This window comes from Loxodonta africana, chromosome 16, assembly GCF_030014295.1.
Source record: "Loxodonta africana isolate mLoxAfr1 chromosome 16, mLoxAfr1.hap2, whole genome shotgun sequence".
Taxonomy (NCBI): domain Eukaryota; kingdom Metazoa; phylum Chordata; class Mammalia; order Proboscidea; family Elephantidae; genus Loxodonta; species Loxodonta africana.
This window is the reverse complement of record NC_087357.1, coordinates 36,345,695-36,361,207: the sequence shown is the minus strand read 5'-3', so window position 1 is coordinate 36,361,207 and position 15,513 is coordinate 36,345,695. Positions and strand designations below refer to the sequence as shown.

General features: G+C 43.3%; 1 protein-coding gene across 7 annotated transcripts; it reads right to left on the bottom strand.

The window, feature by feature from the left end:
- Positions 1-333: 333 nt before the first annotated feature.
- Positions 334-14,990, bottom strand: MORN4 (MORN repeat containing 4). 7 transcript variants are annotated; one of them, XM_010589082.3, is made up of 6 exons: positions 14,576-14,688; positions 10,728-10,822; positions 4,438-4,535; positions 2,590-2,704; positions 2,045-2,154; positions 334-1,792 (listed from the first exon to the last, which is right to left on the bottom strand). In XM_010589082.3, exons 3-6 carry the CDS (start codon positions 4,502-4,504, stop codon positions 1,644-1,646), a joined length of 441 nt encoding a protein of 146 aa, XP_010587384.1. In that variant the 5' UTR covers positions 4,505-4,535; positions 10,728-10,822; positions 14,576-14,688; the 3' UTR covers positions 334-1,643. The 7 variants fall into 7 exon arrangements, with proteins under 7 accessions (XP_010587384.1, XP_064125568.1, XP_023402613.1 ...); XM_064269498.1 differs by lacking the exon at positions 10,728-10,822 and adding an exon at positions 6,939-9,031 and having other exon boundaries at positions 14,576-14,642; XM_023546845.2 differs by lacking the exons at positions 4,438-4,535; positions 10,728-10,822 and having other exon boundaries at positions 334-788; positions 1,624-1,792; positions 14,576-14,990.
- Positions 14,991-15,513: the final 523 nt, after the last annotated feature.

The window sequence follows — 15,513 nt, the reverse complement described above, 5'->3', positions numbered from 1 at the left end:
GCATAAGGTAACCCAGCAGATTTGACAATAACTGGCCTCAGAACGTGTGCACTGGAACACTCAGAGATGAGAGGAATACAACAGGAAGTTCTTTGGAATCAGAAAGACCAGGACACAAACTCCACCCAGCTCTGCCACTTACTAGTTTGGGCAACCTGAGCTTGTCTGTTTTGAACATTCATACCTCCTACCCGGCAGATTTTTTATGAGAATTAGATGATATTAAGTAGTAAGGCAGGCAGTCTCAGTTCCAAGCTCCAATCTCTAACTTTTAGAAACAGCAAATGGGTTCATACTCATGAAGATACAGCAGAATAAAGAAAACTAAGTATAGGCAGTCAGGTGATTTGTTTATTCCTCATAAACACTTGTTTCTACAGTACAATTCAGAGATTAAATAGAGGCACACGGCTATGATTTCCACCACAATCTGCTGTTGAGGAGACATTCAGTGTGAGGATAAGGGGCTGAGGGGGTGTGTTTGGGTCACAGGGTAACTGGAGGCCTCTGTGATGTACCATGTGGGGATCCTATCAGTTGAGATCTGATCCCCAGGCCTGATAGCCAAGGCTTGGGATGGAAGAGATAACTAAACTAAAGGAATCAAGTGCTCTTTTAGTTCATTGCAGTCCTAGGATGGGTCCAGTTCTACCTAAACCCCAAGGGGCTGAGATTGGTCTGACCTACCGGTCCACTGGGAAGGAATTGTATCAGCCCAAGCCATCCTGAAGGATCTGGTTCACTCCGTGATAGGGCCCGAAGGGGCCCAGATATGTCTGCCTTTTTCCCTGGAGTAAGTAATAAACGTAAATTAAAAAGATCAGTGTTTACGTCAGTTTCTTTATTGACTACTTTCTTGACCATCCCATAAAGAGATCCTGCCCCATGGCTAAAGAAGGAGCAAGGCACAGATGGGGATTCTCTGTTGGAACTCAGGAAAGGAAGACAGCTCGTAAAGTTGAAGGAGAGGGAAACCACTCTACAGGCTCCTTCACAGGGGGAAGGAACAGAGGCAAATGGCCAAAGTAGACGGCCTAGAGCCATGATGCCAACCAGCAGTAAATGAGGGGGTAACATACAGAAAAGCTCTCATCTTGACTTTCACAAGACTACCGTACTAAGTCACCCCTATCTTTTTCCTTATTTCTCCAGGGTAGCACAAAGCACTGGCCCTAAGTTGGGACTAGGGTCATCTGCCCCAAATGTAGGCAGGATGAAGACATTCTGCATAATTTGGCAGAAAATGAAAAAGAGGGAAGCAGCAGGCCTGCACTGGGTGACCCAAGGTTTAGAGAAAAGGAGGCTCCTCTGACCTCTAGCACATACGCACATTAAAAACAAACAAACGAAAAGAAACAAACCCATTGCCATCGAGTTGATTCCGACTCGTAGAGACCCTATAAGCACCTTGGATCTACTTAAGGGAAAGACAGAACTGATAACAACTGCTGCAGGGTCTATGGGCCAGAAATCCTTAGAACTCTTCTGTGAGCTAATTCCTGATTGACAGGTGATGGGGCATATCACAAGGCTTCTCTGTGTGACAGTCATTAGCATCTCAGGTCTGGTTCATTTGTCCACCTCGAGTGAACAACTGGGGCATTTGCTTTATCCAATACTTGCCAGCTGATGCACACACCCCATCAGGCTGTGAGGTTCCTGGCTGACTTGGAGGCACTCTGAGCCCTCTGAACTACTGCTGAACACTTCTCGCGCCGCAGCAGCTTGTTGTTCTCAAACAGACCTTCATTGCGGGGTATTCCATGAGAACCATCAGGGAAAGTCAGCAGGCCTTTGAGGACAGAGAAAACATGGAAGTGATAACGGCATTAATGTCTCAGAGACCAGCTCACTGGGTGGAGGCTGAGAAAGAGAAAAACTCACGGCTCTACTCAGGAGTACTCAATTGGGAAGTTCAATGCATAGGCATTAGGGAATAGTCACTGGATTGCTGGACATTTGTAGAAGAATTAAAGCTAAAAAGATGTACTCCCACCCATATTATGCTCACCTAAGTCACCCATCCTGCTGGGCTGAAACTTACCAAAACCATCTACTCTGCCATTTTTAAACTCCCCCTCAAAGGTCATGTTGTCATGCCGAATGAAGACTCCAACACCATTAAACTTGCCCTGGGCAAACTCTCCCTCATACCTGTGGAAACACCAACATGTTAGTCTTTTGGGGGTGGTGGGGAGTTACCTGTCCAGGTTAACCGAGTCAACTAGCTACCAATTTAATAATGCCAAGAAGCAAAGCAGATTCCATTTGTCTCAGAGCTCTACTCCCCCACCTACCCCACTCCCAACCAACAGAGAAGGGTCAGAGAGTATGTATGATATGAGGCCCTAAGGTCAAGGAAAGAACATAGCAGCATGGTGGAAGTAGGGTGGAAGGTCACTTACCTCCTCACCATTTCCAATTTTAGATCTACTTAAAAAAGTAACTAATGAAAGAACTGCTTACTCCTTGCCTGTTTTCTGCAGGGTCTAAGATAAGCTCAGGGTTAACCAGATACTTATCACTGTCCCATTTTTTCATCAGAGACTCCCTAGCTCAAAGCTGAGAAAGAAGTGACCCAATACCCACCTTGAGCCATCTGAGAAGGTCAGTACCCCGAAGCCATTAAACAGCCCATTCTCAAAATGACCCAGGTAGGTGCCACCATCTGCAAACATCAGCTGACCAAAACCATGTCTACGGCCTGAACAAAGAGGACAGGTGTCAGGTGGAATGGCGCAGCTGCAGGGTATTTTCTCACTCGCATAGAATCCCTTACCTTCCATCTCCCCACTTACAAAGTGGGGAAGAGAAGGAGTAACATTACCAAAAACCAAGCTCATTGCTGTCAAGTCGATTCTGACTCACAGTGACCCTAAAGGACAGAGTAGAACTGCCCCATAGAGTTTCCAAGGAGTGCCTGGTAGATCTGAACTGCCAACCTTTTGGTTAGCGGCTGTAGCACTTAACCACTATGCTACCAGGGCTTCCATATTAGAGGGCAGAAAACTAGTACCCTGAGCCAGGCACCTAGAAAACCTGGCTCCTGGGACCTTCCCATTTTAAGTCACAACCATCAGGTTTAGAGGAGGTCCTTCCAAGTATGAAAGATAAGAGCACTTAAAAACTACAATAACATTTATAGACTTTAGTACTTGCCAAGCACTCTTCTAAGCACTTTGTATTATTACCTTATTTAATCCTTATGACAACCTTATGAGGCAGGTATAGTACTATTATTATTCCTATCTTACTGATGAGGAAACCGAGGCAAGGAGAAGCTAAATAACTTAAGTTCACAGAACTATTAGGTGGTAGAGCCAGAATGTAAACACAGGCAGTCTGACTCTAGAGCCCTGAACATGTACTGTACTATACTGCCTCTGAGAAGTAAGAAAAGTGCCCCTTAGCACCGTAAAGCTACTGGGCAAACCTAACAGCCTGACTAGCAACACTGCTTTGAGTTCTTTTATATCAACAGGGGGGTTTACCCAGTGAACTGACCAGAAAACACAGCAAGACGATGGAGGAGCAATAATACTCTTGAAACAGAATGCGAGGGAGTTCTTTTGTTAGATAGACTGCCTGGGAGAGCCTCAGGAAGTCTCTCATTTAAAGGTTATATTAAAGGGGACAGCAGGTGTTTAGGAGACAAGAGAAAAGGCTTAGGATGTCAGAAGGTAAGGTCACATCACAGCTGCACAATTTCTCCTTTCAAAGCTAAAAAATTCATCAGCTGCAGGGCTCTAATGTGAAAGGAATGAGGTTCAAGTCTGGTAAAAGCTTGAACCGCTCTTCACCTGCAAAGCTGTAGAAAATCAAGTCTCCTAGCTTGCTAGGACTGGACCCAAGAGACCTTGAAGGGCCAGACTGTGTTCCCAAACTGAACATGGTTAAAGTGCTTCTTGTATAGTCTCAGGCTCCGAAGAATTTTGCTACCATTCCTATGAGTAGGTACTTCCAAATGTGAGGAGCTGTCACAGGCAATTGAAGCACTGAACATCACTTGCTCTTGGGTGTCTGCCCTATTTTCCAGATCTTAACATCTTAAGATTCACTGGGACCAAGTCACTGCAATGAACCCTGTAGTCTCTCTAACTTATGAGTACTTAAAATATTTAAAATAATTCATTTTACTCTGCTGGGTACATTACCATTCATAAAAACAATTCCCAAACGGCACCACTAATGGATGTTGAAACACTTCAAATTTAGAAATAGGAAGATTTAACTCATTTCTGAAGGTTGGATTAACAACAGAATTTTCAAATTCTTGTATTTAATCCTAAAACAGAATAAAAGGAGGACGCTAGTTGGAATTAAAGACCGGCGTTGGAAATGAAGATCCACAAGCTGACTTATGTATCTCGATGCATTTATCCTTTAGCCAAATGAAGTGTTCATCACTGGATACCCCACCCCGGGGGTCCTTCTCACCCTCCTTCCATTCGCCACGATATTCCTCCCCACTGGAGTAAGTGAAGGAACCTTTTGTCAAGGTCATGGTGACAGCTTATGGAAGACAAGGATGGAAACTGCAAGAAACAAGCAGAGGAGAACTAGTGTCACAGGATGGCTGGAGGAAAGGACTGTAAGCAACTTTGTAGATACATTCTAAAGGCCACCAGCCCTGCTAAGTATATGCAACCTTGGGTACATTTAACAAAAAATATCCACCTCTGCACCCACCACCACCACCATCATCACTTCTGCCCAACCATTCTTATCCTCCTGCTTTTCTTAAAAAATTTCAGCCAATTCCTACATTCAAAGACCTGGGATAGAAACTGAGAGTTAATCTACGAATAGGAGAAGTTAACTGATATATCCAGGTAAGAGATCAGGAGGCCTGGACTAGGGGGACAGCCAGTGAAATGGGAGAAGAATGGATGACTACAATAGATATAGGAAAACACATACACACACACAAATAACAAAGACTGGCTAGATATTACTTTATACCAGTGGTAAAGAATAAGTTTGTACCTAGGGATAGCCTGTAAGACCAACAGCAATGACAAAAAAACTCAGCCCGCTGTGAATAAGTCTGTGCCCAAGGATATCCTATAAGAACAACAACAACAAAAACCCCAAACCCGTTGCTGTCGAGTCAATTCCGACTCAGTGAGACCCTAGAGGACAGAGTAGAACTGCCCCATAGGGTTTACAAGGAGCGGCTGGTAGATTCAAACTGCCGACTTTTTGGTTAGCAGCCGAGCTCATAACCACTGCACTACCAGAGACATTAAAATCCTCAAAATATCATTAAATAAAAGTAGAGACAAAGAGAATAACATATCAAAAAAAAAATGCAATCCCTATTTCTTTTTTAATTTTCTAAGTCTTTTTATTCACTCCTTCATCTTTTCTAGATGTACACAATACAATGTTTTCCCAAGTGATTGTGGCAATGCAGATTCCTAGGCCCGACCTAGGTCTAATGAATTAAATTCTATACAGTTAGAGCTTGAGAATCTGCAGTTTTAACAAACATATCATGGGATTTTTATATGCTCGAAAGCCTATGGACTACTGCTCCAATCAATGGAAATACTGTGTGTGATAAGCTCTCTGAACTGTAAGTCACCACAGAAATGTCCCCTATTATTAATAATTAAACTGGAGTCTGATAGCAGGCACCTGGCTGCATTCCAAGAGGACAAGTGCACCTCTTCCTCAGAGCACCGGGGCCAGACCTGATGGATAAACAAAACTGGACCCTTAAATCACTTCAGTCTCTAGTTCCCTGCGGGCCTGGTACAACGGCTAGCTTCCTTTTCCTCTCGATGAAGTTCCAGAGAGGCCAAAACCATACCCAGTGTTAAGGGTGTATCGAAACCTTCACTGTGAAAAATCAAGATAGGGGTTCCAAAGAGCAGGTTCCACAGCTCCACAGCACAAAGGGACCTGGCATATTTTGTACAAAAATGATGCTTAAATGTTCTACTAGTAGAACATGTATATTAGGTTTCTTTTCCCCAAATTGTGGCTATGGTCTGTGCTAGGTTATTTACACCCCGAGTTAGCTAGCACAACACTCATTAATCAACTGAGCTAACCCCAGGGAAGCTTCTTGAAATAGCTTTGTAACATCAACTAATATTAACTGACTACTTATTTTGTGCCATGCTCTGTTCTGCTTTTTAAATATATTATTTAATTTCATCCTCACAGAAACTCTTTGAGGTGGGTACTATTATTATGCCCACTTTACAGATGAGGAAACTGAGCACAGAGAAGATAAGAATATTAACCAAGGTCATCCAGCTAACATGCAGAAGTTAGAATCACAACTCTGGCAATCGGCCTTTAGGGTCCATGCTCTTAAACACTATCTTATGCTATCCTATCCTATCCCTCCCAGTACGGTATAGTGGTATTGTGGACCTCAATAGGAGAAAGATCTGGGTTCAAATTCTGATTCACTGTGTAAGCTTTGGCAAGTTACTTAGCTTCTCTAAACCTCAGTCTCTCATCTATACAGATTATACACCTATTTTATAGAGTTGGTACGTGGATTAAATTAAATACACATGAAAGTACCTGCAACACTACCTGGCACTGTCCATTAAATGTTAGTTTTTTTGCTTCCTTCAAAAAGAGACACCTAAGCTCACACATCTACTTACTGTAATGGGAATTTCTCTAAAGTCTTTGTTCAGCATAAAAATGCTACCGACATAATTCACATGACTAAACCCACTGCCATCAAGTTGATTCTGACTCATAGTGACCTTGTAGGGTTTCTAAGGCTGTAAATCTCTACAGAAGTAGCTTGCCACATCTTTCTCCCGAGGAGGCACCAGTGCGTTCAAACCGCCAACCTTTCAGTTAGCAGCCAACTGCTTTAGCCACTGTGCCACAAAAAAAAATTCGACAATTTTGACTAATGAGGTATATACTAAGTAGATGAAAAACAAACTATAGCTGCCATCCACCTGTTCTTTATCAACATCCTATGGGAGATATTGTCGATACACTGCTGCAGCTGTTTTTGAATGATCTTCAGAAAAATTTTGCTTGCGTGTAATATTAATGATATTGTTCTATAATTTCCACATTCAGTTGGATCACCTTTCTTGGGAATACACATAAATATGGATCTCTTCCAGTCAGTTGGCCAAGAAGCTGTCTTCCATATTTCTTGGCATAGATGAGTAAGCACCTCCAGAGCTGCATCCATTTGCTGAAACATCTCAATTAATATTCCATCAATTCCTGGAGCCTTGTTCTTCGCCAATGTCTTCAGAGCAGCTTGGACTTCTTCCTTTAGTACCATCGGTTCCTGATCACATGCTACCTCTTGAAATGGTTGAACATTGACTAATTCTTTTTGGTATAATGACTCTGTGTATTCCATCTTCTTTTCATACTTCCTGCAACGTTTAACATTTTCCCCATAGAATCCTTCGCTATTATAACTCGAGGCTTGAATTTTTTCCTCAGTTCTTTCAGCTTGAGAAATGCCAAGCATGTTCTTCCCTTTTGATTATCTATCTCCAACTCTGCACACATGTCATTATAATACTTAACTCTGTCTTCTCGAGCCGCCCTTTGAAATCTTCTGTTCAGTTCTTTTACTTCATCCTTTCTTTTGCTTTATCTGCTCAACATTCGTGAGCAAGTTTCAGAGTCTCCTCTGACACCCACCCTGGTCTTTTCTTTCTTTCCTGTCTGTTCGATGACCTCTTGCTTTCTTCATGTGTGATGTCATCGATGTCATTCCATAACTCCTCTGGTCTTCGGTCACTAGTGTTCAATGCGTCAAATCTATTCTCGATATGGTCTCTAAATTCAGGTGGGATATACTCAAGGTGGTATTTTGGCTCTCGTGGACTTGCTCTGATTTTCTTCGGTTTCGCTTGAACTTGCAAATGAGCAATTGATGGTCTGTTCCACAGTCGGCCCCTGGCCTTGTTCTGACTGTTGATATTGAGCTTTTCCATCATCTCTTTCCACAGATGTAGTCAATTTGATTCCTGTTTGTTCCATCTGGTGAGGTCCATGTGTATAATCGCCATTTATGTTGGTGAAAGAAGGTATTTGCAATGAAGAATTTTTTGGTCTTGCAAAATTCTATCATTCGATCTCCCACATTGTTTCTATCACCAAGGCCATATTTTCCAACTACTGATCCTTCTTTGTTTCCAACTTTCGCATTCTAATCACCAGTAATTATCAATGAATCCTGATTGCATGTTCGATCAATTTCAGACTGCAGCAGCTGATAAAAATCTTCTATTTCTTCATCTTTGGCCTTAGTGGTTGGTGCATAAATTTGAACAACAGTCATATTAACTGGTCTTCCCTTATGGATATTATCTTATCAGTGACAGCATTGTACTTCAGGATAGATCTTGAAATGTTCTTTTTGACAATGAATGCAACAACATTCCTCCTCAAGTTATCTTTCCCAGCATAGTAGACTATACGATTGTCCGATTCAAGATGGCCAACACCAGTCCAGTTCAGCTCACTAATGCCAGGATATTGATGTTTATGCATTCCATTTCATTTTTGACGATTTCCAATTATCCTAGATTCATACTTCCTACATTCTAGGTTCTGATTATTAATGGATTTTTGCAGCTATTTCTTCTCATTTTGAGTCGGGCCACATCAGCAAATGAAGGTCCCGAAAGCTTTACTCCATCCACATCATTAAGGTTGACTCTACTTTGAGGAGGCAGCTCTTCCCCAGTCATCTTTTGAGTGCCTTCCAACCTGGGGGGCTCATCTTCCAGCGCTATATCAGACATTGTTCCGCTACTATTCGTAAGGTTTTCACTGGCTAATGCTTCTCGGAAGTAGACTGCTGGCTGAGTCCTTCTTCCTAGTCTTAGTCTGGAAGCTCAGCTGAAACCTGTCCTCCATGGGTGACCCTGCTGGTATCTGAATACCGGTGGCATAGCTTCCAGCATCACAGCAACAGGCAAGCTCCCACAGTACGACAAACTGCCAGAAATTCAGGCTGGTTTCAGAAGAGGACATGGAACCAGGGATATCATTGCTGATGTCAGATGGATCCTGGCTGAAAGCAGAGAATACCAGAAGGATGTTTACCTGTGTTTTATTGATGATACAAAGGCATTCGACTGTGTGGATCATAACAAATTATGGATAACATTGCGAAGAATGGGAATTCCAGAACACTGTGCTCATGAGGAAACTTTACATAGATCAAGAGGCAGTTGCTCTGACAGAACAAGGGGATACTGATTGGTTTAAAGTCAGGAAAGGTGTGCGTCAGGGTTGTATCCTTTCAACATACCTATTCAATCTGTATGCTGAGCAAATAATCTGAGAAGCTGGACTATATGAAGAAGAACAGGGCATCAGGATTGGAGGAAGACTCATTAGCAACCTGCATTATGCAGATGACACAACCTTGCTTGCTGAAAGTGAAGAGGACTTGAAGCACTTAGTAATGAAGATCCAAGACCACAACCTTCAGTATGGATTGCACCTCAACATAAAGAAAAAATCCTCACAACTGGACCAATGAGCAACATCATGATAAATGGAAGAAAGACTGAAGTTGTCAAGGATTTCATTTTACTTGGATTCATAATCAACACCCACGGAAGCAGCAGTCAAGAAATCAAAACGACACATTGCATTGGGCAAATCTGCTGCAAAGGACCTCTTTAAAGTGTTGAAAAGCAAAGATGTCACCTTGAAGACTAAGGTGCACCTGACCCAAGCCATGGTATTTTCAATCGCATCATATGCATGTGAAAGCTGGACAATGAATAAGGAAGACTGAAGAATTGACGCCTTTGAATTGTGTTGTTGGTGAAGAATATTCAATATACCACGGACTACCAAAAGAACGAACAAATCTGTCTTGGATGAAGTGAAACCAGAATGCTCCTTACAAGTAAGGATGGCAAGACTGCGTCTTACATACTTTGGACATGTTGTCAGGAGGAATCAGTCCCTGGAGGACATTATGCTTCGCAAAGTACAGGGTCAGTGGAAAAAAGGAAGACCCTCAATGAGGTGGATTGACACAGTGGCTACAGCAATGAACTCAAGCGTAACAACGATTGTAAGGATGGCACAGGACCGGGCAGTGTATCATTCTGTTGTGCAGAGGGTCGCTATAAGTTGGAACCCACTAGACGGCACCTAACAACAACAACATAAGAGATATTAATTTTGGCCTTACGTCATAATGATTTTTGATACAAATGCCGGAAGCCCAGAAACGGTCTGATGTGAAAACAGCCCTGTTTGAACATAGGACTCCATCACATCTGCTAGGCCCTGGACCTGTCGCAAAGCTTTAGTTTCATCCCGGCTATGAGGACAGATGAGCTCTGGAATCCCCTTGTTACCACCCAAATACAGAGGAATGTTCTTTTTTATCCCCAAAAGGAAGGCTAGCTTTGTGGAAGCTGTTCTAGAGATGTTTAGGTGTCACTCCTACGGGCCCATCAGGAATTTTCTCACTTTTCCAGTTATCATTCAAGAACTCCATGCCCAAGGTCTCTCACATGGCAGAAGATATCCCAAGGCAAGGATCATTTTCTTCTTGTACTACCAAACCAAACCCGATCTGTTGCTGTGGAGTCAATTTTGACTCATAGCAACACTATAGGTCAGAGCAGAACTGCCCCACAGGGTTTCCAAGGAGCGGCTGGTGGATTTGAACTGCTGACCTTTGAGTTACCAGCCAAGCTCTTAACCTGCGGGGGTTATTTTCTCAGAGGTGATGCTGGTACCTGCTGTGCCATCTCTGTCCAGTCCGTGCTCCACAAGGTCAGTATCCAGTTTCAGGCTCCCAAGCCTCTTATCGTCAGCCCAGCATCAGAATGTGCTTGGGGTAGAGACAAACAGGACCCCATTGCAAATAAAACATTAGAAATAAAACCATTAGAACGCAAAAGGAAAACTCTTTCCAGCCCAGGTAGGCACTTTGATAGCTAGGGGCCATCTTCAGTTCTTCCCAGGACTACTAAGTCACAGAATTAAAGTCAGCATATGCTATAAGTCTGAACTATTTCATTCCTTCAAAGCAAGTCAGTTAGAATCTGAAGGGCTGTATCTTCTACTAAATCTTATAACAACAATTCCAAAACATAAACACAAAATATTTATACAGAAAGATTATAATATAAGGGCATTTCCTTTAAATGTTTGGCAGCAGTTGGCCAACTGTTGTCTTCACTGAAAAATTTGGAAGGAGTTAGTATAGTGTGATTTGAGGAGTCATATCAACTATATTTAACACCCATGGAAGCAGCAGTCAAGAGATCAAACAACGTGTTGCACTGGGCAAATCTACTGCAAAAGACTTCTTAAAGTGTTGAAAAGCAAAGATGTCACTTTGAGGACTAAGGTGTGCCTGATCCAAGCCATGGTATCTTCAATTGCCTCACATGCATGCAAAAGCTGGACAATGAATAAGGAAGACTGAAGAAGAACTGATGCCTTTGAATTATGGTGTTGGCGAAGAATATTGAATATACCATGGACTGCCTGAAGAATGAACAGGTCTGTCTTGGAAGATGTACAGCCAAAATGCTCCCTGGAGGTGAGGATGGCCAAGGCTTTGTCTCATGTACTTTGGACATGTTAACAAGAAAGATCAGTCCCTGAAGAAAGACATCATGCTTGGTAAAGTAGAGAGTCACTGAAAAAGTAGAAGACCCTTGACAAGATGGATTGACACAGTAGCTGCAACAAGGGGCTCAAACATAGCAAAGACTGTGAGGATGGTGCAGGACCGGGTAATGTTTTGTTCTGTTGTACACAGGGTCACTATGAGTCACAACTGACTCAGTGGCACCTAACAACAGCAACCGTGAGGCTACCATGCTTTGAAGAAGCCAAGCCACACAGAGAGGGCATCTGTTGGCGTTCCAGTTGACAGTGCTCTGTTTCAAGTCTTCCCAGCCCAGATGCCAGGCATGAGTGAAGAAGCTTTCAGATGATTCTAGCCCCCAGCTATGGAGTTGTCCTACTTGAGGCTCCTGATACCATGGAGCAGAGGCACATGGTGCCTGACATGGACTGAACTGTGTACCCCAAAAATATGTGCATCAATTTGGCTAGGCCATGATTCCCAGTATTGTGTGACTGTCCACCATTTTGTCATCTGATATGATTTCCCTAAGTGTTGTTAATCCTAATCTCTGCCTGTGGTTCATGAGGCAAGATTAGATTACGTTAAAGAGGATTAGGGTGGGAAATAACACCCTTGCTCAGGTCACATCCCTGACCAATATAAAGGGGGTTTCCCTGGGGTGTGGCCTGCACTACCTTTTTTCCTACAGGAGCAGAGAGTGGGGACCTCATACCACCAAGAAAGCAGTGCTGGGAGCTTTGTACCTGGGATTCCTGCACGGAGAAGCTCCTAGTCCAGGGGAATATTGATGAGAAGGACCTTCCTCCAGGGCCAACAGAGAGAGAAGGCCTTCCCATGGAGCTGATGCCCTGAATTTGGACTTCTAGCCTACTAGACTGTGAGAAAATAAATTTCCCTTTGTTAAAGCCATCCACTAGCTGCCCTAGATAACTAAGACAGTGCCATGTTTGAATTTCTGACCCACAGAATCCATGAGCATCATAAAATGATTGTTTTAAGCGCTAAGTTTTGGGGTACTTATGTTATGTAGCAATAGTAACTGAAACACTCTCATTATCCCTGCCGTCATCCTCTCCCGTTTGTTTTTAAAAATCCATACTACAAATTTCCATTCCTTTTTGATCTAGGAAGAATATAGCAAATTCCCTTCAGCACTTCCTTGTCAAAATGATGTCCATTCCAAGAATATATCAGATGTGCTAATTAAAGGGAACACATGTAGGATTCATGAGTTTCAGACCACAGTTGGACATACTGGGCTAGACACTGCTACATGTGCTCAAATAATTGATACTGTCACTATCTAGGATAGTGTTGAGGTTTTCATCTATGCTAATAGTTTTACAGCCACTGACCAGAAAAGTAATTTCATCAGTATCCATGGTAATATACACAAAATCTAGTTTAATAAAATACAGGCAGTGCTGATGAAGACTGAAAAGCCATAATTAAATAAGGGATGCAAATCAGTATTTGTATCAGTAATTCAAGTAATCTTTTTTAAAGAGCATAGATGGCCTAGCGATCTAGGCTCTCCACAGAATCCAGTCACAAAGCCAAGATGATTCTAAACAGACACCTACCCCTTCTGAGCTCTTGATAGATGGGTTGCAAAGGATCAGTTCAAATATTTACCTAAAAGAAAATTGCTATTTTGCCTCTGTAAACCAATACACTATCAGTCTGTACATTAAATTATATCCCTGCTCTTTGTGTTCTCCTGCCTTGGCCATTTCCAAATAGAACTCTGAGACAGTAATGAAAACTTTTGTTTCCAATCTGCCTTTTTAAAATTTTAGAAATCAAACTTTAGTTAAATATTTATGCATTCACAGTAATGTGTGTTCAAATTAAGAGGATATAAACAAATACTAAAAGGGGAATAGATTTTCAGTCAAAGGATATTGTTTGGAGGCAACTACTTTGACTATCCGCATATACTTTCATGTTGTTCGTCCAAAGCCACCCTCCCCAGGATATGACCATCTTGTCAAAGTTCGCCTTTCAGTTTTATATATATATATATATATATATATATATATATATATATACACACACATGGCAGTTATTAGGCTTTTAGAATCCTAAGAAGAAAATGAAGATTTTGATGGATAAAGATTAGGCTTGTAAGGAACCTAGAACAAAAGAGTCAAATATTCTAAGTGTTTTTAAATGAGCTTGAAGTAACTTTTTATTATACGTCTTAACTCCCCTTAGCCCATTCTAATGTAAACAAATGTATCATTACCATACAAAGGTCTTATTCAGGAAGTATATCGGACGGTTAGATCGAAGAAAGTGGAAGAAAATCCTGGCACCAAAGAGAAGGTTAAAAAAAAAAAAAAAAAAGGCGGGGAAGAGGGTGGGAAGGACCCGTGGAATGAGTAATACTGCCAAAATACTATTCTATTTCATGGGGAAAGAAAATGTCTGAGCCAAGTTCTAATATAACAGAGTTACTGGTGCTGACACCCAAGCTGCCTGAAGATGCTGGGCTGCAGGAAGGTCACCCATCAACTAATTGAGGCATCCCATTCCCCAAACCTCTACCTGTGGGACGTGTCTCCTCTCGGGTGAGACACGTTTGCCCCAGAGCAAACAAAGCCCAAGACCGGAATAAGGCAACACTTCCTCAGCGGCTTCCCCATTCTTTCTCGCACTACATTCTTGCATTCAAACATAGCTCCTTTCCTCTCTCCGGGTCTTCTCTCTCACCCCAGCCGGGTACTCTGGTCACACAGGTCTGCCAGTCCCTACCGACGCAGCCCCCACACTCTCTGCTTGCTAACCCAAGTGCCGTGGGTTCTCCTGGGCCTCAGTCTCCACGATCGAGAGAGGAGGCCCGGATTTGGGACCCCCACGGGCAGCCGCCCGAGATGGAGCCGTGCTCCCCTGCACCTCGTCTTCCCTGTACGGCGCTTCAGTTCCTGACCCACCCGATCACACTCTTCCGGCCCCCTCCCACCCGCGCTGCCAGCCAACCTGGGCTCTGCCTTTCCGGATGACCGTCGCGCCCCGGCGCGGGGCTCCAGAGGCCCAGACCTTTGCTCCGGCGGGCTTTCCCCAAACACGGTGCTCTACACAACCTCCACCAGTGCCTGGCCCACTTGACGCCGCCATCCCGGGCAGCCACACTGGGCACAGTTCCCGTTGCCCATTGGCTGTTACCTAGGCAACCGGTAGCAACGCCACTCCCCATTGGCCCAGCCGAGGCTCTGCGCCATCTTTGCGTGGGGCGGAGTATTTCAGATCCCGCGCCACGAATCTGAAAAGAGGGGTGGGTGAAGCTGTCCCAAAACGGAAACCCAGATAACCTGGTCACGCCTACCCAGGAACAGCTACTCGAAATGTTAACCCCTGCATCAGAAGCAACACTGACCATAACGTAAGTGGTTTTGATTCTGCTCCGATTCCCACTGTTGTAAAAGGCCCGCCCCAGAGTTTAACAGGGCTTAGATCCGGCTCCAGTCAATTGTAAAAGCGCTGGACTGGACATCGAGTGTCAACCCTGTGCCCACCCATAAAAACCCAGTGCCCTCGAGTCGATTCCGCTGTAATATGAGGGCACTTTTGCGTGCATTATAGGCATTTTTGTTGTCGTCGTTATTACCCAGATCTTTTGTGTCTGAAATATGGTGCCAAGATAGGAGCAAATCCATCCAAATACCATGCACACGAACCCATTTATCCCATATCTCTATTTACTGAACAATATGAGTGCAGCGTGGTGCTAGATTTTTTTCTGACTAGACGACACGACACAGGGTCGCTGCCCTCATGAGACTTACTGCCTGGATGCGGAGAAGAAAAGATTCATGCACATGAAAAATACAAGACTATAATTATTAAGAGAAGGCAAGTACCTGAAAAGAGTAAGCAAATTGGCTCTCTAAATTGAGATTTCCTCATCTGTAGAATGG

Excerpts from the sequence above, each read along its gene's own strand:
- MORN4 (XM_023546844.2), bottom strand. The coding sequence starts at position 14,975 with ATGGTCAGTGTTGCTTCTGATGCAGGGGTTAACATTTCGAGTAGCTGT. Across the intron at positions 2,705-14,575 it reads TCCGGAAAGGCAGAGCCCAG|GCCGTAGACATGGTTTTGGT; the intron begins GTTGGCTGGCAG and ends CTCTTTGTTCAG. Across the intron at positions 1,793-2,044 it reads TGGCAGAGTAGATGGTTTTG|GCCTGCTGACTTTCCCTGAT; the intron begins GTAAGTTTCAGC and ends CTGTCCTCAAAG.